Raw genomic sequence first — 25214 nt, forward strand, 5'->3', positions numbered from 1 at the left:
GATGAGTTTGACTGACTTAATGAGAAGTAAGGTGTTCACATGGTACTGAATTTGTGTTAACTCAGGATCCAAGACCATGAATATGCAAAGCTTGCTTAATTTGTGTCTAGGCTAAATGCAGAAGTTAGCAATGACTTGATCAAGAGAAAACAAATGTGAAAAAACAGAAACAGGAGGGATAAACTTAAATGAGGTGAAGATTTGAGTAATTTCATAGAAAATACAGTTCTTTTAAATAGATCTCTTTCTGTATGTAAGTGCTCAAGCTGTATTAAAGGAGAAACTAACTTCCTTAACCCTATGTATACTCTTCAGTCATTGTCCATTTTTGCTGCCTCAAGGTGAAGATGTGGAAAAAGTTTTGGATGAATGGAAGGAATATAAAATGGGAGTACCAACATATGGTGCAATTATTCTTGATGAGACACTTGAAAATGTGAGTGTAATAAAATTAAAGATTTTTAATGAAATGGTGATCAACTGTTTTCGTCCTAATAAAATGTGTTATTTCTATAATGTTCTGAATTGAAGTATTAAAATAGACTACATTTTTAGTGCTAACAGGTCAAATTTTGCATATTTTGTCTGCATTGTGTCTTAATATTTTATACTTGTTGATGTATATTGCAAAGAAGTGTCACTTTTACTTTGTTGAAAAAAATACTTTAAAATGGGCAGAATGCTTTCACACTAGTAGTAGTATATTCAAACTGATGTAAAATATTTAAACCAAGTATTCTATAAAATTATTGGTGATAACAGTTACCTGAAGTAAGGAGAAAAACGTCTTTGACTCTTAGAAAGCAGCATGGGAAAGGAGAATAAGTTACTTATTTTAATCTCTGGTTGTTTTATAGGTACTACTGGTTCAGGGGTACCTAGCAAAATCAGGCTGGGGATTTCCAAAAGGAAAAGTAAACAAAGAAGAAGCTCCTCATGATTGTGCTGCTAGAGAGGTAAGTTATTACAGTTTGAAACATAGTAACATTTGGTGGTTATGCTTTGAATTGTGTTTTTAGCCATAGCGACTTGTTTGGACCTCTTTCCAGAACTTAATTACGTGAAATAACTTATCTTTTATAATATAACGGTTGATTCTTTTGCTCACAACTCCCTAGCATTTATTCTCTTGTTTCCATTTTCTTTCATTGTCCATTTCTTATTCCATTATCTCTAACTTTTTTTCTTTTTTATATCTTCACCTTTCCTTTTAGAATTGGATATGCAATTGGTAAAAACATTTTGGCTGTTATAACCCTTGTTTTATGTGTGTAGTCTTGGCTTCCGGACAAGTGCAGAATTTGGATTTTTTAAAGAAATTAACATTTGTTGCTTAAAACCCACTCTAGCTTCCCACTACCTACTGGATGAAGTTTAATCCTTTAAGTATTGAAACCCTACTCCCAACAAAAAATTTAGCCCTTCCTAAATTTATCTTTATTCGCAGTCAAAGGGTTTATTCTTTGTACCCGGAATTTGACTGCTTGTTTCAGCCTTTAAACTCTTCGCTTATATCATTTCCCCACCTGGAAAGTCGTCTCTTCCTGACTTTTCAAATCCTATCTAGATACCTTTCTAGACCCAGCTCAAATTTCCCTTGTTTTCTGAAGGGCTGCCACCAACTAGCTCTGTATACAAGACCTGAGTTTCTCCTTTGTAAAATGAGGTTTAGAGTGAATAATTTCTAAAGTTCATTCTTAAAATTTTACTTATTTTTAAATGAAACCAGTTAGCTCTCTCCTTCAGTTATCTCTGAACTTGAATAGCAGCTGTTGTCTTTATCATTTGCTTGGCATTAATTGTATAGCACCTTGTGACAGATTGTGCACTATGTTCTTATTTATGAATTCCTTGTCATTTATTATTATCCGGTTTTGACTTAGTGTTTCCTGTAGCAGTGTTCACTACCTCGTTTAAGATTGGGTAGTGAGGGATAATAGGTAATTATTATAAACCATTAGTGGTTATTTACCATATAAACCGTTAGTGGTTATTTACTTTGGAATAGGATTTAAAAAGCAATTGAAAATGACTGCATTTTAAATTCAGTATGGAACAGGTTACCTAAATAAGTATTTGCAGCAACTTACAAAGTCGTTACGTACAAGTTAGTGAAAGTTGATGCATACCCCTTAAAATTGAAAGCTGTTTAGGAAGCAGATGAGGAATTGCCACATCCTCTTCAGAGCTGTCTCTTATCTTTCTGTAGGGTGTGTGTGTGTGTGTGTGTTACATGCGATTGAATCAGCTCCAACTCCCGGTGACCCTATGAATGAGTGATGTCCGTAGTGTCCTGTCCTCAGCAGCCCTGCTCAGCTCCTGCAGACTCACGCCTATAGCTTCTTTCATGGAGTCAGCCCATCTCCTATTTGGTCTTCCTCTTTGCCTGCTGTTTTCTGTTTACCGCAGCATTATCAGCTTTCCAAAGAACCTTGACTAATCATGATGGCAGGAGACAAAATGGAGCAGTTGTAAAATCTTCCCTTTTATGTCCTCAAATGTTGTAGTCCTGTTAACTTCTAAGGGGAGGACAAGATAGGAACCGTAGCATCCTACTTAGAGGACGTGGTCTGTAGTCCTGTGCATGGAGTTAGGCCAGTGCTGTAGCAGTGAGATAGTTGTCAGAAGGCCACAAAAGACACTCCATTAACTGGGATAACGGAAATTTAGGCTAAATAGGCTAAGATCAGCTGTGTCTGTAATTGGATCTTCATGGAGGAACTTGGAGGAAATCAAATACCTAAACTTGGAAAACTGAAGTACCCCAATCCTAAGGGGTCTACCTGTGTCTTCCACTAGAAGCCTCCATTTGATGTTATACGCTATATTGTAAAGAGTCAGGATGATGCAGAAACAGGGTATTTTGGGTGAGAGAGTGAGGAAGTTAACCTGTGAACTAAAGCATCCAGATGCCACTTTGGTTTATTTTGTTTGTTCTCTGCTCTGAGATACTAAGATAAAAGGTTGTTTTGTTCATGTTCTGCTAATTTCAGTAATGACTATAGATTACCCTAATTTGTAAGAACTTAAGTAAAATTTATTCTTAGGGCATGGGAAGTGGGAGAATGGAGTGTGGATGATAGGGTCTGAAGCTAGTCTTGTGGGGAGGGATACAACATTATGGGAGCTTATCTCCATTTTCCAGGTGAAGAACGGAAACGTAGAGCAGTTTAGAAACATGCCCGAAGTCTCAGAAAGCAGCTGAATAGGGACGTAAACACTGGTAGTTGGGCTCTGGAGTCCGTATTCTTGACTACTACAATTTAGGCAGTCAAGGAATATATATATATATATGTAAGGGGCTATTTCTAAGCACACACATGCACAGATGAAAACAAGGAATTTGTGATTTTTAAGTATATGTATTTTCTAATAACTCACTTTTCTGATTGGGATCAATGTAAATTTTTTGTTTTGTTTTAGAATTTTTGTCTTGCTCTGAAGAAAGCATAGGCATTCTGAGAAACCATATTCCCTTAATTTCAGGGGAAAAAAATTCCCTTTGATAAATGATCCTAACTTCTGACCTTTCTGATCTAAATAACATCCTCTTTTAGCTGATAAAGGACCTTGTCAGAAAAAGCTTAACTTTAATTTCTGTAAATTTTTGAATTCAAATTTTTAAAGGTAAGCCTTTGACTTTTATTCCGGATTTTTAAATGACTACCTTTGTCATAAAGAGAAAAGTTTTGGTGTTAAGGTGGAGTGTTGCTGTATCAGTGTACTCAGGCTGCCATAACAAAGCACCACTGCCGGCGAGGCTTAAACACCAGCAGTTCACTTCTCGCAGCTCTGGAGGCTGGGAGTCCCAGATCAGGGCGCCTGCCCGTTTGATTCCTGGTGAGGACTCGTCCTGGCTGGCAGATGGCAGCCTCCTCTCTGCTTGGGTGGCCTTTCCTGGGTGCCTGCGTGAGTGCAGACAGCACTAGTTTCTCTTCTTGTAAGGGCACCAGCCCTTTGTCACCCTCTCACAGGCCCTAACTCCAAATACAGTCACACTGGGGGTTAGGACTTCAACATAAGAATTTTGGAGGGACACTGATCAATCCACAGCAGTTGCTATTTTTGAGTGAGGAAAGTATCCGAGTAGCGCTGCTGTTGCATGTGTCCTCTGCCACGTGGTGGTGCTGCAGTGTTACAGGAGTGGCCCTGAGCGAGGCGGGAACCACCAGTGTTCCGTCTTAGTTGTTAACTAGATTGGTATTCCTTTCTTTATCAGAGATTATGTTAATACCACAGTGTTCCTTTTAATTTTCACCTTATTGACTAATACGTAGGAGAAATTTTGTCCTAATTTTTAGCTGCCATTTGTTAGACTTAGGCTGATGCCTTAAGCACTTTTTGAAGTTAGGCTGTTCTACCATTAGTACTTAACCTTAAGTTGCTAATGTTTCAATTTAGTTGTTATAACATTTTATTTTGGGTTATTATAGTTGTACTAATGTTATTATTTCACTGTGTATGGCTGTCCAGGGATGTTTTGTTACGCTGTAGCAGAATTTGACACATCCTATAAGGGCTGTGTATGTGGGCTGAGCTGAAGGGAGCAGTGGCGAGCAGGCTTCTCAGGGACAAGCTTTGATTCGTTGTCAATAGAAGGCTAGGGACCGTCTTAATTAGTAATTTCCAATCTTCTCTTTGACCTTTTTGGTTCACCTTCGTTAATCAGGTTATTTCTGATCACTTTTATTCAGTGAAGTAGATTTAGGACAAAAATGAAAAATGTTTTCTGTATATTGTGGAAAAGATATGTTAGGATAACCTCAGTATATGTTTGTTGTCAGTTGTGGTGAAATACCAACTGTTGTTGAGAACAAGCAAATGATACTTCACAGTTCACTTGAAGTTTCAAGATTTCATATTGTTACTTACATGGTAAAACAAGATTGTAATGAAGCTGACTATGTGCTTATAAGATTTTATCTTCACAGAATTTGTACAGAGGAACTATTGGTTGGCTTATTCTACCTCTTCCTGTAGGCTTAAAGGACATAAAGGATTTCATCATCTGTCTATGCCGATGCTTTTGGGGTAGCACATTTTTGAATCTTGGTTAGGGATTTTTATCTGATACCATTTGAGAAGTTACTGCTATTCCATGTGCCAGGAAAATTAACTATGTGTTATAATACAGGAATGGATTTGATTCACAGAAAGTGTGGTTTTAAAATTTTTATCTTTGATGTCTCCAAACGAAAGTGAGCTATTAAAACTTTTTCTTGGTAAATATTTGATGAGAATGAATACCTAATTTTAGAGGCAAATCTATCTTTATCACTTTTAGAATGGAGAGGTTATATGTTACTTTGATGTATTTGTTCTAAGTTTGGTTGTAGAGGATTTGAAGCTGTCTGCGATAGCACAGTGGCCCTTTTCATTTTGCTTCATATTGTACCACTTCCGCCCAAAACTTTTTCAGCTGTAGCCATTCCCAGCTCTCTAAATGGAATACTTTTTGTCCTTACCTATCTGGCAGACTCTTCATCTTGTAAGTTCTAGCTCACGTGTGTCCAGCAGAAGGGGAATGCTATCCATTACAGCCTTCCAGAAGTGACCATGGCAACTCAAAACTCCCACCTCACTTCTACCCCAGGCTGAGTTAGGCACCCTGATTCTGTATCCCCACAATACCCACTACCTCTTGGCACATATATTATAATTACATTTTTCTTTTTAGACTGACTCTTTAAAAAGCAGTGCTTTCTGGTTTTATTTTTGAAGTCAGTGACTAGGATAGTTCCAGTCACTAACTAAGCATACAGTATGTGTTTGAATGAATGCACTAAAAAGAACTAAACATTAATTACATGTGACTCCTTAAAACTTGCATTAATATTGAGATAATTTCAAGTATGGAGAAAAAATAGTAAGACTAATACGAAGAATAAACACCCATTAGTATTTTGCCATGTTTGCTTTATATTACTTTTGATACATATGTGTGTATGGTTTTTATTATTGTTGAATAATTTAGGAGTAAATTATAGACAGAATGCCCCTTACTAACTTCTACATGTACATTTTAAGCACTAATGTTCTCTTATATAATCAGAAGTGTAATTATCAAATTCAGGAATGTAACATTGAAGGTGCTGTTATCTATCTCATGGACAGTTCATACTCATATTTACTGATTGACCCTTATGGTTCTTTTTAGCAGTTTCCACCCCTCCCCCATCCAGTATCCTATCCAGGCTCATGCACTGTACAGTTTGTAACACAAAGGTAACAGACTTTGCTCACAAGGAACTTAGATTATACAATTTGCTTTCAGCATAGTTTCTAGTTATACAGACTTCATGACTAGGTATGTATACTTATTTCTAATTATAAGGTATTTTCAAAGAAGGGAGCTAAAGAGAATAAGTAAAAATAAAATTAAGATCCATGTATAAATTAGATTTTAAACTTTTTTGTTGAACTTTTTTGTTTATAAAAACAAAGTATGCTAATATTAGCAGTTTACTCATTTTTGTATATTTATTGACCTGTGAAACCACCACCCAGATAGAAAATACTTCCTCAGAAGATTCTTTCTTACCCCTTCTCAGTCAGTACCTGCATTTTTCCTTATTTCCTGGAGGGAACCACTATTTTGATTTCTACTTCCATTGATTAATTTTGCCTGTTCTTGTACTTCCCATAAATAGAACTGTGTGTTTTGTGTCTGTGGCTTAATATGATGCCTGTGAGACTCATCTATGTTGTTGCATGTATCAGTAGTTGGTTCTTTTTTATAATTAGTTGGTTATTTATTGTGTAGTATTCCAGTATAATGTGTAGTGTTCAGTGTATAAATATTCAATTCTTTATCCATTCTCTTATGCATTGGATTATGTCCAGTTTTTGGCTATTATGATTGATACTGCTGTAGATATTCTTGTACATGTCTTTGAGGTAAAGAAGGCCTCATTTCTCTAGGAGTGGATTTATTGAACCGTGGGGAAGCTGTATATGTATTGCCAATAGTTTTCCACATGGTTGTATCAATTTACATTCCCACCACCTCCATATGAGAGTTTTAGTTCTGGCCTACAGATGGAATTATCAATTAAAAAGAATTTATTCTGTGTTAATGGATTGGAAGAATTAACATTGCTAAAATGTCAGAACTACCAAAGCCATTTATAGATTCAGTGCAATCCTCCCATCAAGAGTATCAAGATTCTAATGGCATTTTATACAGAAGTAGAAAAAACAATCCTAAAATTTATATGGAACCTCCAAAGGTCCTGATTTATCAAAGCAATTCTCAAAAAGAAGAGTGGAAGGCATCACACTTCCTGATTTCAAGCTGTACTATAAAGCTATAGTAATCGAAACAGTATGGTACTGGAATAAAAACAGATCAGTGGAACAAATCAGGAGCCCAGAAATAAGCATAAGCATATATACAATCAGCTAATACTTGACAGTTGAACCAAGAAAACTCAGTGGAGAAAAGACAGTCTCTTTAGTAAATGGTGCTGGGAAAGTTAGATATCCACATGTAAAAGAATGAAACTAGACTCCTATCTTACATCACTCATTAAAGTTGAAATGGATTAAAGACTTAAATGTATCACATGAGACCATGAAACTCCTAGAAGAAAACAGGAAAAAAGCCCTTGACATGGGTCTTGGCAATGATTTTTTGAATTTGACACCTAAAGCACAAGTAACAAAATAAACAACTGGGACTATATCAAATTAAAAAGCTTCTGCACAGCAAAAGAAACAAAGTAAAAAGAATGTACGGAATGGGGAAAATATTTGCAAACTATATCTCTTAAGGGTTAATACCAAAATAAATAAATCATAGAACTTATCAAAAACAAATCCAATTTAAAAGTTGGCAAAAGACCTGAATAGATATTTTTCCAAAGAAGATGCACAAATGGTCAACAGATACATGAAAAGGGAAATGCAAATCAAAACCACAATGAGATATCACCTCATACCTGTTAAAATGGCCATTATCAAAAAGATGAGATAATAAATGCTGGTGAGGATGTGGACTAAAGGAAACCCTTGTGCACTGTTGGTGGGATTGTGAACTGGTGCAGGCGCTGTGGAAACAGTATGAGGTTTCCTCAGAAAATTAAAAATAGAGCTACCTGATGATCTGGCAATTCCACTTCTGGGAATATATCAAAAGGAAATGAAAACATACCTTGAGAAGATATCTGTCAGAGAAAGACAAATACTGTATTATCTTACTTAGCTGACCCTTGAATAACAGTGTTTGAACTGTGGGTCCACTTACACGCAGATGTTTTTCAGTAAATAACCTGTACTGGTTTTAGTCTGCGGTTGGGAATCTGCGGATAGGGAGGGCCAACTATGCACTGTTCCATGTCATTTTATGTAGGGGACTTGAGCATCTGCAGATATTGGTATCTGTGGAGTTGTGGAGGTCCTGGATTGAATCCCCCATGGATACTGAGGGAAAATTAAGTTTTGAGGGAGTCAAAAGTTATATGTGGATTTTCAACTGCTCAGTGGTCACCTGTTTGTAGAATCTGGAAAAAAAAAAGCATTAAAAAAGAGATCAGATTTGTGGTTACCAGAGGTGGGCAGTTTTGAACTTACATTTATAAGATAAATAAGTACTAGCGGTGTGATGTACAACATGACGACTAGTAGTTAGCACTGTTGTGTGATGCATATAGGAAAGTAGTTGAGAGTAGGTCCTAAGAGTTTTCGTGACAAAAAAATTTTTGTTTGCTTTTTATTGTATCTGTATGAGATAGATGGATGCTAACTCAACTTACTGTGGTAATTATTTCACAGTATATGTAAGTCAAACCCTTATGTCGTACATCTTAAACTTACATGGTGATGTATGTCAGTTACATCAATAAAACTGAAAAAAATCTTACGGCTATTTTGCAGTGTATACAAATATAGAATCATTAGGTTGTATACCTGCAACTAATATAATGTCATGTTAATTATATCTCATTTAAAAAATTTTAGTCACGCTTAGGGGAATGTAATGGTTTATCATTGTGTTTAATTTTGAATTTTCCTGAAGTTTAATGATGTTGAGCACATTGTCATATTTTTATTGGCTATTTGAATGTCCTCTTTTATTAAGTACCCACTTAAATGTTATCCATGTTTTTAAAGTTGGGTTACTTGTCTTATTGATATATAGGACTTTTTAATATACTCTGGATTTGAGGGTATTGTGAATGTCCTCTGGTTTACGTCTTTTGACTCTCTTAATGGGGCCTTTCACAAAGAGAAATAATTTTCTATGTCACTGATGTGTAAATTTTTAGGTAAATCAGTCTTAATGGTTATAAATCTAATATCCATCAAGATTGATTTATAATAGAAAACATTTTAAAGCTCTGTTTAAGCAGTAGAGTAGATCTAAGAAAATGAAAACCAAAGCATCTCAGTTTTTACTCTAATGGGAATATTCAGATACCGTACATGAGTTGTGAAATAAATCCGACGATTAATGTTTTAATTACATTGTATTTGTATATAAATGTTAAGATTTGGGGAAGTGGGAAACCATGAAACCTCTCACTGAGCCTTCAGAGTTTCATTTTGGAAAAGGTGTATTGTTTTGCTATGTTTGAATGTCAGTGATCACCTCTACCATAGACTATTTCCATGTATACCTACAATGCCAGATATAGAAATAAAGAAATGAGAACTTTTTTCCAATGTCACACATGTACTTACCTGGTTTGCCATTTCTAAAATAGGAAATACAAATAATGTCTTTCCTTTTCTGTATACCATTGAACAATTTTCAAGTGAATATGTTCAACCTACTTCTTAAAATTAGGAACAAAAAATTGAGCATACTTAGGAGAATACAGAAATTGTGATAGAAATGAGCTAGGTGTCATGGAGGAACTTAGCTTGGGAGTCATAGACTACACGTGCTTGAGAGAAGACTAGATTTGCCCTTAGTGAGGTAGGAAGGTGTACATGAACTGACAAGGGAAAGAGGGAAGAGACCAGAGAATGAGGGAAAGGAATGGGTAGAAATATCTCCTCCACACCTGTGCCTTGGGACAGATTCAGGCCTGTGCATGTGTTCTAATGTCCCGCTGATTGATGGGGAGATGCTGAAACCAGAGGGAGGGGGAGGAGCTGCTGCATGAAAAATGCACAGGGGTTTTTAGCCACTGAGAGTCCAAAGCCTTTTTGATTTTGGAGGTGAAATGAGTAAGGACGTTGTCAGAGTAATACAAATGTTACTTGAAGGAGAACTTTAAGGCAAGAAGAGACCAGTGGTTTTTACTTTAAACAGAAACCCAGTATGTTAATCAGATTAAGCATAGCTTGTTTGGTTGAAAGAAAAGGTGAAGGCTAGATGTAACATTAATTCCTGATATTTATGTTCTCCCAGTTCTTCCTCCCAGCCTTTGAGGCAGTCCTGAGGAAAGGGAGTTTTAGAACCATTAATCCAGTGCACTACTTTTCAATTCTTTTGCATTTACAAACTTCCACCAATGTGGTTGTAGCTGTACTTTTGGAATTGGTCCATTTAAATGTTAGTATAAACCACAATCCAGTGTTCATGTTTGAAAATAGTTTTATTTGGGTAAGACATTTTTTAGTCTAGCTTGGTATACATACAGAGTCATGGATGCTGTGACTAAAGTCCACCTGTGGTCCCCAGTGATGCACTTCCACAGATTGGGAACCACTGAGGCACTCTTAACATCTTAAGGTTTCTAGAGCCAGTTACAATGTGTATGTGGGGACTTCCCCACACCAGTAAGAAGTTTTAGATACCAGGTGGGTTTCCTACAAGTCAGCTCAAGTCACACTAGATACCTGAGGTAGCATCAGATCAGGACAGGTGAAGAGCTCAGTCCTACAAGACTGCCTTCAATTCACCTGCCAGTCTCCAGTCCAGGTTATCTGTCACCTGTGCTTCTGACCGGCTGGCTAGAGGTTGAAAGTTCCAGTGAACCCCTTCCTTGAGTTCAGAGGAACATTTTACTTACAGATTACTGGTTAATTAGAAAAGGATATAACTCCCGGAACAGCGAGATGGCAGAGATGCATAGGGCACGCTACCGGGAAAGGGCTCGGAGCTTCCATGCTTTCTCCTAGAGCACCACTCTCTCCAAATCTCTGCGTGTCCACCAACCTGGAAGCTCTCGGAACTCTGTTCTTTCTGGTTTTTATGGAGGCTTCATGACTGAGGCCTGGTAGTGTAAGTCATTGGCCATTTGCTGTTGAGCCCAATCTCTGGCCTGTCTCCCCTCCCTGGAGGGTCCCAATCTTCTCACATGGTTGGTTTTCCTGGCAGCCAGCCCTGATTCTCAGGTTTGTTCCAAAAGCCACTTCACTAACCTAATAAAAAGCACCTTTGTTGATCTTATCACTTAGGAACTTCCAAGGGATTTAGAACCTGTGTACCAGAAAGGGGAGACAAAGACCAAATATATATTTCTTACTGTAAATCACTATATCACTCATGTCCCTTCATTGAATAGGTGAAGAAACTGAGGCTCAGGTATATAAAGAGGTTTCTCCATAGTGGAACAGGTCAGTAGAGGCAGAGCCAGAGCTAGACACTGGGTATAATCGGATTTCTTGACTCCTGTTTTCATGCCTTTAATTGCCTGCATATTTCTGAATTTTTGCCTTTGAAATACATTTTAATGAACTCTGGAGGTCTGACAGCAAAAATTGAAAATCATCATCCAAATTTGTTACTTCCAGGTCTTTGAAGAAACTGGTTTTGATATCAAAGATTATATTTGTAAGGATGATTACATTGAACTTCGAATCAATGACCAGCTTGCTCGTTTGTACATCATTCCAGGAGTTCCAAGAGACACAAAATTTAATCCAAAAACCAGAAGAGAAATTCGGGTATGTAATTGAAAGTATTTTCAGGTTGCTGGACAGTAGCCCAATTGAATGAAGTAGGAAATTGCTTTTAGAAACTCCTTGATAAATAATTAACTAAATGAATTATTTTCATTTGTTTCAGAACATTGAGTGGTTCTCCATAGAGAAATTGCCCTGTCATAGAAATGATATGACCCCAAAATCCAAACTTGGTTTGGCACCTAACAAATTTTTTATGGCTATTCCTTTTATCAGGTATGTTCATATTGAAATACAAAGCTAACCTTCATAATTGTTGATTGTAAGTTTCTTTATATAGCCAAGTTTTAAAAGTGAATTCTTAATGTTTCCGTAGACCGTTAAGGGACTGGCTTTCTCGAAGATTTGGAGATTCCTCAGACAGTGACAATGGATTTTCCTCAGCTAGTAGCACACCAGCTAAACCCACGGTGGAAAAATTGAGGTGAAGAAATATGTTCATAGGATTCTGACTTTCTAATAGTTTTTAATACAGTAGCATTTTGCTTCTAAAATTTGCAGAGCTATTGGATTTGTTTTATAGGTAACTATTTTGTTACTGGTCTCTCTGATAGTAGAAGATTTTTTTTTTTTTTTTTTAAAGGGTTTTTGATGAGATTAAAAAGGTTAACTGGAGTTAGAAAGGAGCTTCAGGTACATTTTTAAAAAGTGTACACAAGAGAGTACCAATACTTTAGATAGATTGAGTAGATAGATAGACAGAAAGGAAGAAAGAAGAGAAAAATCTATGTTTATACTGCTGTTCTCTGTTCTCATATTGAGGATATATTGAGGTCTGGTTTTGTGTAGGGAGATGAAGGATGCTGAGGTATCATTTGTTCAGAAAGAACTGTGAAGAGGGGGGTGGACTTCCTTCTTTCCCTAGTATCATAAAGAGTGACTGTTACATGGATATGAACCATAAAGAACGTTTTCTCGGTTGGCACTTAATAGTATCTAAACCACAGTTACAGAGCAGGCTAAGTAATTTTGTTAAATGAGCATATGTATTTGTCATCAGCTTGCTAGACCTTTGCCTATATTAGGTTCAGAGATAGTTCTTTTTACATTTTCTCTAATTTAGATGTACTGTTTTTATTCTAGAGCTTTAAAAATTAAATAAGAGTAAACCACATCTGTCAATATTTTTTAAATACATAGAGAATATTCCATTTTAGTTGGGTTTTATGAATACAGGAGCTTGGACTAAATGTATTAGGAGTCCTTTCTGCCTCAGAATTATGATGATTACCAAATTATATACCACTAGACATAAGTGAAACAGTATAGAAAAAGTAAAGTAGACAGGAATGCAGCCAAGATTAAAAAGAAACAGACACTAAAAAGTTAGGAAATAGTACTTGAAAAAAAATTGTATGACTGCATGTTTGGGAAAATCTATCTACCATAGGGTGATGTAATTCTCATATTTTTTAGTCTTAAGGTTTATGGTCTTAGAGACTAGAATAAGGAAATAATAAACCAACTTCTTAACCAAATTCAGGTTTCTTAGAGAGAATAGTGTGTGTTTTAAGTATATGGACTAATGCCTGTGGTGATGGGTGGAGGAAATATCTAAATTTTGTCTAAAGAAAGAGTAGAGGGGCTGTAATTTTATTGTAATTTTTAAATGGGAAAGGGGAAGAACTCTGAAATATTTAGAAACAATCCTAATACAGCCCTTGGGATTAGTGATTCTGGACTGTATTATACATGTAAGTGGTACTATAGAATGATATTTCTCAAACTGTTGCATGAGTACAGTCTTACAGTTGCATGCTTTTTGCATAAGAATTTGAGACTGAATTTTTAATTTGCTCATCCATTGTCTTAGGTCCCTTATATTTTTGCTTTAAAATATAGCTTAATTTTTCATATTCTCTTCCAGCATGGATGGGGTCCGTAAATGACATGTACAGGATCAAATTCTATACTTTAAACATCCTAGTAAGAATATGAGTTGTCTGCCTATTAAGGAGGAAAATCCAGTTATATTTGTTTGTTTCAACTAAATTTCGGAAGAATTATTTTCTTCACATTTTTAAAAGTATAATCACTTGTAGGGAGGAGGTGGTGTGGATAGTTTAGAAAAGTGTGGGATTAAAAATAACAGACTATTAATTCATTCAAGAAATACTGAACACCCGGTACTCTGCTGCTTGCTGGGGATAGTGAACAAAGCAGATGAGCCCCTGCCCTCATGGAACTCACATTCCAGTAAAAGGATATAGACAATAAATAGCAAAGTAAAATTTGTAGTCTGTGTGGTAAACTATTGAGGTGTAGGAAGAACTCTAAGTGAAAATTTTCTGATCTTATTTTTATTTTTTTAAATCTTGGTATAGTCGAACCAAATTCCGCCACAGTCAGCAGTTATTTCCTGAAGGTTCTCCTGGTGACCAGTGGGTAAAGCACAGGCAACCATTGCAGCAAAAGCCATATAATAATCATTCTGAAATGTCTGACCTTTTAAAAGCAAAGGTGAGTGATACACATTTAAACTTTTCACAACTTCAGGTCATTTGACTTTGAAATGTATCTGAATTGAAGAATTGCAAATTAACATTTCTAGAGCTCTGTATTGTTGATCAAAGGCTCCTGTGTTCCTGACTTGTGATGTAAAGCAGGGGTGAGACTCCTCAAACTTTATAGTTTGCTGTAAATCCAGTGTAGTAAGTAATAGGAATTGACATCTGACTTTGGTATTTGCTATTAGTGAAAGATTCATTGGTGTATTTTATTCTAGTGTATGATTATAACACTATCCATTCTACTCTTTATTTCTTAGTTTTCAGTTACAGTTGACATACAATTTTGTACACCTGAAACTAACATAGTGATTAGGTATTTATATAACTTATGAAGTAATCACCCTGGTAAGTCTAATACCCATTTGACGCCATATATAGTAATTATAATATTATTGATTTTATTCCCTATTTTGTACTTTAAATCTTCGTGACTGTTTTTATAACTGGCAATTTGTACTTCTTAATCCCTCTCTTTTCACCCAGCCCCAAAACCCCCTCGTCACCCCCAGTCTGGCAATCATCAAAATGTTCTCTGTGTCTCTGAGTTTGTTTCTGTTTTGTTCTTTAGATTCCACATATAAGCAAAATCTTAACGGTGTTTGTCTTTCTCAGTCTGACTTATTTCACTTGGCATGATACCCTCTAGATCCATTCATGTAATTGCAAATGATGAGTTCATTCCTTTTTTATGGCTGAGCAATATGCCGTTGTATATATGTATCACATCTTACCACATCCAGTTGTCTTTTGATTGGAGTATTTCATCCATTTACATTTAAAGTAATTATTGATAGGTATGGTATGTAGTTTTTGCAATTTTATTATTTTCTGATTTTTTTGTAGTCCTTCTCTGTTCCTTTCTTAGTCTCTTGCTCTCTTTTGTATGTTGATGATTTTCTATAGTGTTGTATTTGGATTCCTTTGTGTGTTTTTTTAAGTTTATTGGGGTGACAACTGTTAGTAAAGTTACATGGATTTCAGGTGTACAATCTGCAGTACATCATCTATATATCACATTGTGTGTTCACCACCCAGAGGCAGTTCTCTTTCCATCACCATATATTGGCTTTCTATTTCTTGTATCATAGATTTTTGGTTTGTGGTTACCAGGTTCTTTATCTACCTAGCTATGTTTATAGCAGTGTATTTTAAGTTGATGGTCACTTAAGTTCAAAAATATTCTAAAATCACAACCATTTTTACTCATCCCTTCCATGTTTGTTTTTAACTTCTTTTGTGTGTGTTTGTATCCTTTAATTTACTCTTGTAATTACACGTGATGTTCCTACTTTTGCCTTTTAACCTTTGTACTAGCTTTAATGTTGGTTGATCCACTGTTTTTGTTATGTTTGCCTTTGTCATCGAACATTTTTTTTCTTGTGATGTTTATTTATTTATTTATTTATTTATTTATTTATTCCTTAAAGAAGTCTCTTTAACATTTCTTGTAATATTGGCTTGGTGTTGAGCTCATTCAGTGTTTTCCTTGTCTGGGAAGCTCTTTATCTGTCCTTCGATTCTAAATGATAGCTTTGCTGGATAGAGTAATCTTGGTTGTAGGTCCTTGCTTTTCATCACTTTGAATATTTTGTACCAGTCCCTTCTGGCCTACAGTTTCTGTTGAGGAATCAGCTGATAGTCTTGTGGGAGCTCCCTTGTAGGTAACTAACTGCTTTTCTCTTGCTGCTTTTAAGATTCTCTCTTTGTCTTAAATCTTTGGTGTTTTAATTATATGTCTTGGTGTGGGCCTCTGGGTTCGTTTTGTTTGGGGTTCTCTGTACTTCCTGGACTTGTACCGTGTTTCTCCGAAAATAATACCTAGCGGGACAGTCAGCTCTAATGTGTCTTTTGGAGAAAAAATTAATATAAGACCTGGTATTATAAATTTTACTTATTTTACTATAAGACTGGGTCTTATATAAGACAGGGTATAATGTAATATAATATAATATATGTATAATATATATAATACAATATCAGGTCTTATATTAATTTTTGCTCAAAAAGACGCATTAGAGCTGATTGTCCGGCTATGTCTTATTTTCGGGGAAACAGGGTATATCTATTCCCTTCACTAGGTCAGGGAAGTTTTCTGTCATTTCTTCAAATTGGTTTTCAATCTCTTCTCTCTCTTCTTGTGATGCTAATATTGTTATGCTTGATGTTGTCCCTTAAACTATCCTTTTTTAAAATTATTTTTGCTATCCTGATTGTTTTCTGCTATCTTCCAAATTGCTGATTTGATTTTTTGCTTTAATCTGTTGTTGATTCCACTAATGATTCTTCATTTCAGTTATAGTATCCTTCGTCTCTGACTGGTTCTTTTTTATGTTTTCTTTTTCTTTCTTTTTTTTTTTTTTTTTAATGTTTCCATTGTGATTCTCATTGAGATCTATTTTTTCCCTAAGTTCATTGAGCATCCTCATAACCAGTGTTTTGAACTCTGCATCTGGTAGATTGCTTGTCTCCATTTTGTTTAGTTCTCTTTTTTTGGAGCTTTGTTCTATTCTTTTATTTGGGACATGTTTCTTTGTATCCTCATTTTGGCTGTGTTCCTATGTTTATTTCTATGTATTAGGCAGATCTGTTACATCTCCCAGTCTTGGCAAGGTGACTTTATGTAGTAGGTGTCCTGTGGCACTGTCTCCCTGGTCACCTGTACTGGGTGCTCTAGGAGTGTTTCTTATGTGGGTTCTGTGTGCTTTCCTGTTAGAGTTGAGCCTTGTTTGCTGTTGGCAGATGAGTGGTGGATTGGCCTTCAGGCTGACTGGCTGTGACTACAGCTTATGAGCTGTCGTGTGGGAGCTGACCCATTGGAGTGGGATTCACTTTAGCAGGGCTCTGGTGCCTACTGAGACCACCCTGTGGGTGTGTTGTTTGTGGAGATGGTTGGTGGTGCTCTGCTATGGTCTGAAGCTGGCCACAGGTGTGCTGGTTCTGGGGCCTCTTGGGCAGGGCTCTGGTGCAGGCACAGATTAGCCACTACCTGTTTCCAGCCCGGTGCCATCTGGTAGGAGCTACAAAGTGATCTGTGTTGGTAGATGCCTGTGCTGGGCTTGGAGGCGCCTGGGATTGGCTAAGCTGCACACCGAGGCCAGCTGCCACTACTGCCAGGCTGGGGGCACTAACAAGAGGCACAGGGCACACCGAGGACAGCCACTGCTTGTTTGGGGTTTATGGACCTTTGAGAGATTCTAGGAAAGTCCACAGTGCAGCCTAGACTTGTGTGGAAAAGCTGCTGAAAGAGGTTCAGGCAGGGCTTGGAAGTTGGGTGGGGCAAGGTCTTGGAATTCCCCTGGGCTGGGGTGAGTGGTGTTAGCCAGATTAATGGGGTACTGAGATGTGGCACCTGCCTGCGCTTGTGGGGGGAGGGCTCAGAAAAGAGGAACAGTGGCGTCTGTTAGCACTTCTGTCCCCAGAGAGAGCTGCCCTCACCCTTGTCTCTCCAGCCCTCACCCTGAAGCTACTCAATTTATTTCCTTCCTGGATGTCCCTGGTGCTTTCGAACTGCTGCCCCTGCGTTGAAACTCTAAGCGAGTGAGTCTCTGCTCAGGCCCTTTAAGATCTGCAGTGTCTCAGTCTCTAGCAGCCTGTTGTCTGTCTCTGGCTTTCACAGCTAGATATGGTGGAGGCACTCCTTACTGGCACTGGTGTGCTGGGGAGCCTAGTGTGGGGCTGGGACTGCTCGCTCCTCAGGGGAGACACCTCCGCAGCTGAGATGTCCCTCCTGATTCTTAATCACCACTCAGAGGGTGTGGGACCTGCCTGTTCCACATCTCCACCCCTCCTACCAGTCTCGACATCGCTGCTGCTTTCTATCCTTAGTTATAGGGATTCTGTTCAGCTGGCCGCTTCTGGTTCTCGGGATGGTTATTGATGCTATTTAGTTGTAGTTTTGATGTGGTCATGGGAGGAAGCAAGTACAGCATTTACTACTCTGAGACCATCTTCACCAGAAGTCCTCTGTTCTTCTCTTAATGGACTTTTGGTTGTTTTCAGTTTGGGGTTTTTACAACAGTACTGTTAGGAATATTGTGCATGTCTTTGATGAACATACACAGTTCTTTTGGTATACATAACCAATAGTAGAATTGTTGGGTCACTGAATATGCTATGTTCTTGAGCATACACTAGAAACAATATTCTCAAGTAATTTATATCCTCAGCAAAATATATGACAGTTCCAGTTGTGACACATCCTTACTAATCCTCGGTATTGTCTGCCTTTATTATCTAGCCACCCATTTTGGTGCCACTTTTTATTTTCATTCTTTTAAAAAAATATACTGGGTCCATCAAAATTAAAAGCTTTTATGCATTAGAGGACACCATCAAAAGAGTGAAAAGACAACCCACAGAATGGGAGACTGTATTTGCAAATCACGTATTTGATAATGGATTAATTTCCAGAATATATATAAATATAAATATAAATATAAATATAAATATAAATATAAATATAAATATAAATATAAATATATATATATATATATATATATATATATATATATATATATATATATATAACTTCCTAACTCAACAACAAAGAAACAACCCAATTAAAAAATGGGCAAATGACTTCAGTAGATAATTCTACATAGAAAATATACAAATGGCCAATAAGCACATGTAAAGATGCTCAACATCATTTGTTATGAGAGAAATGTGAATCAAAACCACCGTGAGATATTACTTCATATCCATTAGAATGAATATAACAACAACAGCAAAAGAAAGATAACCAGTGTTGGTGAGGATGTGGAGACAGATTGGAACCCTCATGCATTGCTGGTGGGAACGTAAAATGGTGCAGCTGCCACATAAAATAGTTTGGTGGTTCCTCAAAAAGTTAAACCATATGACTTTTCATAAACCAGCAATTCCACTCCTTAGGTATATACTCAGAAGAATTGAAAGCAGAGGCTCAACAGATCCTAAATGGAGGTCTTAGCTCCTAGCACATGAGGGACTCAGACACATATATAAGTGTTCATAGTAGCATTATTTACAGTAGTCAAAAGGTGGAAACAACCCACATGTCTGTCAACAGATAAATGGATAAAATATATATACACAGCAGAATATTATTTAGCCTTAAAAGGAATGAAATTGTTGCATGTACGTGCTGCAATATGGATGAACTTTAAACACGTGGTAAGTGAAATAAGCCACACAAAAGGACAAATATTGTATGATTCCTCTTATATAAAGTATCTAGAATACAGTAGTACCTCGGTTTGTGAACGTCTCCGTTGATGAACATTTCGGTTTAGGAACGCCGTAAATATTATGGATCTATGGTATCATTAGATAGCAAAATTCATGCTAAATTTGCAATTTTAGGCGTTGATTTTAAAGGTCTGGAATGGATTAATCCATTTTGCATTACTTTTTATGGGGAAACCGTGCCTTGGTTTTCGAACGTTTCAGAACTCGAACAGCCTTCCGGAATAGAGTCTGTTAGAAAACCAAGGTACCACTGTAGATAGATTCATAGAGACAGAAATTAATTTGAGGTTACCAGGGCTGAGGGAAGAGGGGTGGGGAGGAATGTGAAGTTACTTAAAGAGTACAAAGTTTCTGTTTGGGATGATGACAGAAATTCTGGAGGTGGATACTGGTGATGGTTGTACAACATTGTAACTATACTTAGTGCTGCTGAATTGTACACTTACAAGTGGTTAAAGTGGTAAATTTTATGTACATTGTACCACAATAAAAAATAAATACCAGGAAGAGCAGGATGGAATTGAATTAAAATTATGTGATACAATGAGTTTCTAAAGCCCTTATTTCCCTACTATTCTTTATTTAGTTTAACTTCTTGTTTCAAGCTATTTTAGGAATTGCTTATTTTTTTCTGTAGGTAGACGGAATATAAATAAATAAATGTATTTTTATGTTTCTAAATAATAATAAAGTTATTATTTTATGCACATTGTTTTAGCCAGTCCTCTTGAAGAACTGTTCTTTCAAGACCTCTAAGGATAAATTAATGTTTAAAACTGTATTATAAGTTAAACTTAGAAATTTTTTGTAAGAAAACTCATTTTAAAACAGTATAATAGCAGGATGTCAGCTACTGCATTTTTAGGTTTTAGGGATAAAGTTAGAGATAATGGCGCAAATTTGAAAAACCCAATCTTACGTATGTTTTATAAAAAGAGAATATTAATTTCAAAATGCTTACTAATAATTTAAAGTAGATTATAGGGTAACAATTGATCACATCTGCATGTTCCCTGCTCTGAGAGCTGTGGTCAGTGTGCTTCGGCGTTTCCTCACAGAGGTTTTCTTTGATAGTCACATAGGTTTTCAAACTTGTTCCTGTCCTCCTCCCATTGTTTTTAACTCATGCATTGAAAACAAAAAGCAGAAATAGGGATAAGGCAAGAGATGTGGAAAGATTTCTAGGGACCTTGCTTTGTGAAACACTATCGTCTATAAGAAAAAATACCAGTATGGTGTGGTTCCCTAATGTTTTAGGAAGATTTGGGGTGGGGGGGTGCTTTGCTAAACTCTGATTCATCCATTAAACAGATTCATAAGGGTATATATTCTTTTGTCCTATTACATTATATTTATGTAATATAATTTATGTAAAGATTTACATTTTATTTTTTCTTATTGCAAACACAGAATCAAAGTATGAGAGGAAATGGCAGAAAACAGTATCAAGACTCACCTAATCAAAAGAAAAGAACAAATGGGGTCAAGCAGCAGAATCCCTTGATGGTAAGAGTTACACCTCTCATACTGTGAATGCAGTTCACCCTTTTTAGTTCTCTAGAGTGGGGCGGGGCATTGTCAGGGCACATCAAATTGTTATCGACAGGATTTTTATGGAGTGAAATTGTGTAGTTCATCCATGAAAAATCTGTTTGGCTGCTTTCTGTTACAGATGTGTAACATTGAATCGTACATTTAAACTTTGTTTTTTTTATGTGATTATTTAAATTAATGTTAATACTGTAAAAACAATATGTAGTCAGCCCTGCTTTCCATAGCACGTCCTTGGCTATTGTTTTATGTTCTTCTAAATAGAGTCTATATTATTTTAATGAAATTAAAAGTTTAGAAGAACATAACAGTGTATTTCCTTCAAGTTGTTAGAATTTAGAAAAAATAAATAATGCCATAGCTATTAGGTTAGGCCCAAAGACAAATCACTGTGAGCATTTTAAGGCATTTACTTCCATTCCTTTAGTCTGTGCTTCAGAAAGTAATTCGTAACTAACGGTCTCCCTGCTTATCTTTTCTGTGAGTCTTGATGTTTGTTTGTTGAATTTTCTTACTGTAGCTTCACTCAATTTTTCTTTCATTAACAGTGGATGATAACAGTAATTTTTAGTTTTTAACAAAAATATTTTGCCTGAATTCCCTAGGTTCTGTACCCAACTTGGGGCTTGTTGATACCACTAGCAATGACATGTTAAAGATGGGTTTACAGTTAGACTGCATGCCCTTTACTGTTATTACACTTTTCCCTGTCAGGTTGGCAAAGATGGACAGATAGCCAGTTGTGTATTGTCGAGTGTATTGGTGATACTTAAACATTAATCGTTGATATAGCCTTCTAGACTGTAGTTTGGCTGTATTGAAAGCCTGAAATAGTTCCTATCTTGGTTCGCTAAAAGAGAAATTTAAAGTATATTCACCCCATTACTCTTTAATACTGAAAACAATCTAAATATCCAAGAAGATAATAGTAAATGACAATATTGTAAATCTATGCACTAGACTACCATGTAGTCATTAAAAAAAATGATGATACAGATTTGTATGTATTGAAAAAGGAATATGTTCACAGTATGTTGCATTTAAAAAGTAGTTTTAGGGGCGGCCGGATGGCTCAGTTGGTTAGAGCGCACACTCTCAACAAGGTTGCTGGTTCAATTCCCACATGGGATGGTGGGCTGCGCCCCCTGCAACTGAAGATTGAAAATGGCGACGGGACTTGGAGCTGAGCTGCGCCCCCACAACTAAATTGAAAGACAACTTGGCACTGATAGGCCTTGGAGAAACATGCTGTTCCCCAGTATTCCCCCAATTTAAAAAAAAAGTTGTAGAATAATAGCATATATTGAATAATTCTATTTTATTATATAATTATATGAAAATAATTCACATGTGTCTTCATAGAAAAACTGCCTTTCTAGGTTTTTTTTTTTTTTTTTTTTACATTGGAATGAATAGTAATTACCTCTGGGTTGAGAAATGTAATGAATAATTTTATTTTTTCTGGTGTTTCTATATTGTATACGTATTCAAAAACTAAAAAAGGTTTAGGCTTAAAAAATAAAAATACCAGTGCGGGAATGGGGATTGTGATTATATTCCTGGTTTAATTTTCGTCCTGAGAAATTTGATAATATATCTTCTTATAATAAGTGAAATAACTGGAGATGTATGTTGTGTTTGTTTATTTTTTTTAATAGAAATGTGAAAAAAAACTTCATCCACGAAAACTTCAGGATAATTTTGAAACAGGCAAGTCATTTTCTTTTTAAAGTATCTGCCTGGTGGGATTTGGTTTGACTTTGGACTAACCTTGATCTTAGAGGAATGTATGATAAATTGTAACAGGTTAGCAGAAAGAGTTGCCACGGGTTCTATAGAGAGAGTGCAAATATGTGGTCAAGTTCTCTAAATATAAAACTGGCTAAAAGGAATTTATTTAAATTATCAAGGTGAAATTATTCTTTCAGTGTGCTATTTGTGAATGTCAAGCCTTGGTGCTGTGCATAAATATTGTAAATAGATAAATAATTGCTTAAGTATTAGGAGAGTAGAGCCAGATATTGTAGAGGTGAGGAGACCTCATTCTGAGTGCTACATAGAATATTTGTAAGGGGAGCACAACTTCAGAAGGGGAACATTTATCCCGTTTTTGAGGTAGTGATCAACTTTTTAAGGTGGTACTAAAGATAGCTCTTACTATTAAAATGACATTTGGAACTTCTCCACCGTCAGTTATCAAGAGTAGGTGTGTGGTCTGATTTGGAAAGTAATGCTAATGAATGTAGGAAGTCCTTTGGTAATATTGGCTTAATAGATATCAGTTGGAAGTGCAGTAGAGTGTTTTTTCTTAGGTGAGGGTTTGAATTGTATGAAATTCCCTGTGCTGTAGATCTGCATTTATTCAATATCTACTTTAAGGTTTTCATATAAAAAAGTCTAAAAGGAAAAGCATTATAATCCTATTTTCTTGGAGTACTTACTGTCTACGATTTAAGCAAGATAAAAGGTATTTGTAAAGAGATGTTTTAACCCTATTTTAGAAAGCTCCTGTTTAACGATGAAGAAGCAGGAACTACCATTAGTTTAGTGTAGATAAGTTATGGGGGTAGAAATCCTCTTAGTAGGATTTTTCTGGCCACGTTGGGGGTTGGGACAACATGATAGGCAGATGCTTTAATTAACATAAGTTTAGAAATAAATTATTTCACACAATCTTTAAAGGAGGCAAACTATAACTTCGTATACGCAGCTTAGTTGGGCGTGATATGAATACATAAAATTTTGAGTTGTCTTGGGAAGGAAATATAAAAGGAATCTTGTCCTGGGAAACCGAATTTGAGACTTTCCTCTGCCTCAGCCTCTTGGTGTTTATCCCAAACCCACTTTCCTAGTCAGGTCCCTGCTCAACCTTAAAAAAAAAAAAAAAAAGCACCCCTGATAAGCTGGTGCTGTTGTGCTATGGTTTTGAAAGTTTGGATTTTTCTTTAGGTTTATATATTCCCTGAAGATTTGGTAAGCTCCAGCTTTATTTTTCTAGAATTGAAATCTTTACAAATCTTAATATTATAATTTTAATCTTTGCAATGCTTACCTTTTGATCTCTGTCAAGAAGCTCCCATTATGTTGGCTCAGATTATAAATATTGGAGTCAAACCAATGTATGCTCAGTTTCGAAAACAAGTGAATATTAAGGGTTTTAAAGACAGATTAAGGTTTCGAATGCTTGTGTTGAAATAAGCAATAACAGATTAGAAATTCAGTTGAGTTTAGGGACAGGAAAATATTTTTGTGGTTCTACTTAGGTTGGATTTAGAGTGTAGGAGATAAAAATATACTGTATATGAATTCCTTTATAACAAAAGTTGAAGGGGGCAGTATTTTATTTCTTCCTCAGTTACTGAGCTTGTTTATTTTGTTTTTTTCCACAGACGCTGCATATGACTTATCTTGCTCTGGTGAAGACCAGTTGCTAGAACATGCCGAGGGACAGTCTGTGGCATGTAATGGACATTGCAAATTCCCCTTTTCATCCAGAGCCTTTTTGAGTTTTAAGTTTGACCATAATGCTATAATGAAAATCTTGGACCTTTGATAGCAGCAGGCGTGTTGTGGAAGTCCCAAGGTCAGAGACCTGGTGCATTTGAGTGGGTGTCTCTCTCGCCTTACCTTTCTCAGGTGTTTTAAAGAAATGCAGGGAGGCAATGATGTGTCTGAAGAGATTGTTCTGTGTGCAGAAAAGAGAGTAGAAAGAAATATGAATTTGAACTGTAAATGCAGTTATAACCTTTTATACAGATGTACCTTTTCAGTGTTTGGCTAATGAATTTAAATTGCTTTTTATTAGGGCAGTTTTTTCTGTGATTGTGTTTTTTTTTATATTCTGATCAAGAAAACAGTGTTTGAGTTATCAAGTAGCCAGGTTAATGGGACTGCTCCATCTACCCATTTCAGTGATTATAATAATAGTTTCCTTATTGAAATTTTAAAAGAAACTTAAAACACACAATTAAGTGAATGCAAGAGCTGAAATGTCACAGAAGTCAAGATTGCAGGTCATCTGCTTTGGTGGCATTTTATACGTTTTTTTGCTTCTAACCACTAAGGTCG

At 36.3% G+C, this 25214-nt stretch overlaps 1 protein-coding gene across 2 annotated transcripts in view; it reads left to right on the forward strand.

Annotated features, from left to right (window-relative positions):
• The window catches only part of DCP2 (decapping mRNA 2), a 42134-nt gene extending 17179 nt beyond the window's left edge, over positions 1-24955 (forward strand). The window contains exons 3-11 of one of the 2 annotated variants that reach the window (XM_019727793.3): positions 309-436; positions 858-956; positions 11686-11838; positions 11960-12072; positions 12173-12280; positions 14181-14316; positions 21006-21101; positions 22805-22856; positions 24536-24955. In XM_019727793.3, coding sequence (XP_019583352.1) covers positions 309-436; positions 858-956; positions 11686-11838; positions 11960-12072; positions 12173-12280; positions 14181-14316; positions 21006-21101; positions 22805-22856; positions 24536-24699 — 1049 coding nt within the window. In that variant the 3' untranslated portion in view covers positions 24700-24955. The remainder of the gene's footprint in view (positions 1-308; positions 437-857; positions 957-11685; positions 11839-11959; positions 12073-12172; positions 12281-14180; positions 14317-21005; positions 21102-22804; positions 22857-24535) is intronic. The other variant, XM_019727794.3, reaches the window with a different exon arrangement.
• Positions 24956-25214: the final 259 nt, after the last annotated feature.

Source organism: Rhinolophus sinicus, chromosome 3, assembly GCF_057876585.1.
Source record: "Rhinolophus sinicus isolate RSI-liver-muscle chromosome 3, RSI-T2T, whole genome shotgun sequence".
Classification (NCBI taxonomy): Eukaryota; Metazoa; Chordata; class Mammalia; order Chiroptera; family Rhinolophidae; genus Rhinolophus; species Rhinolophus sinicus.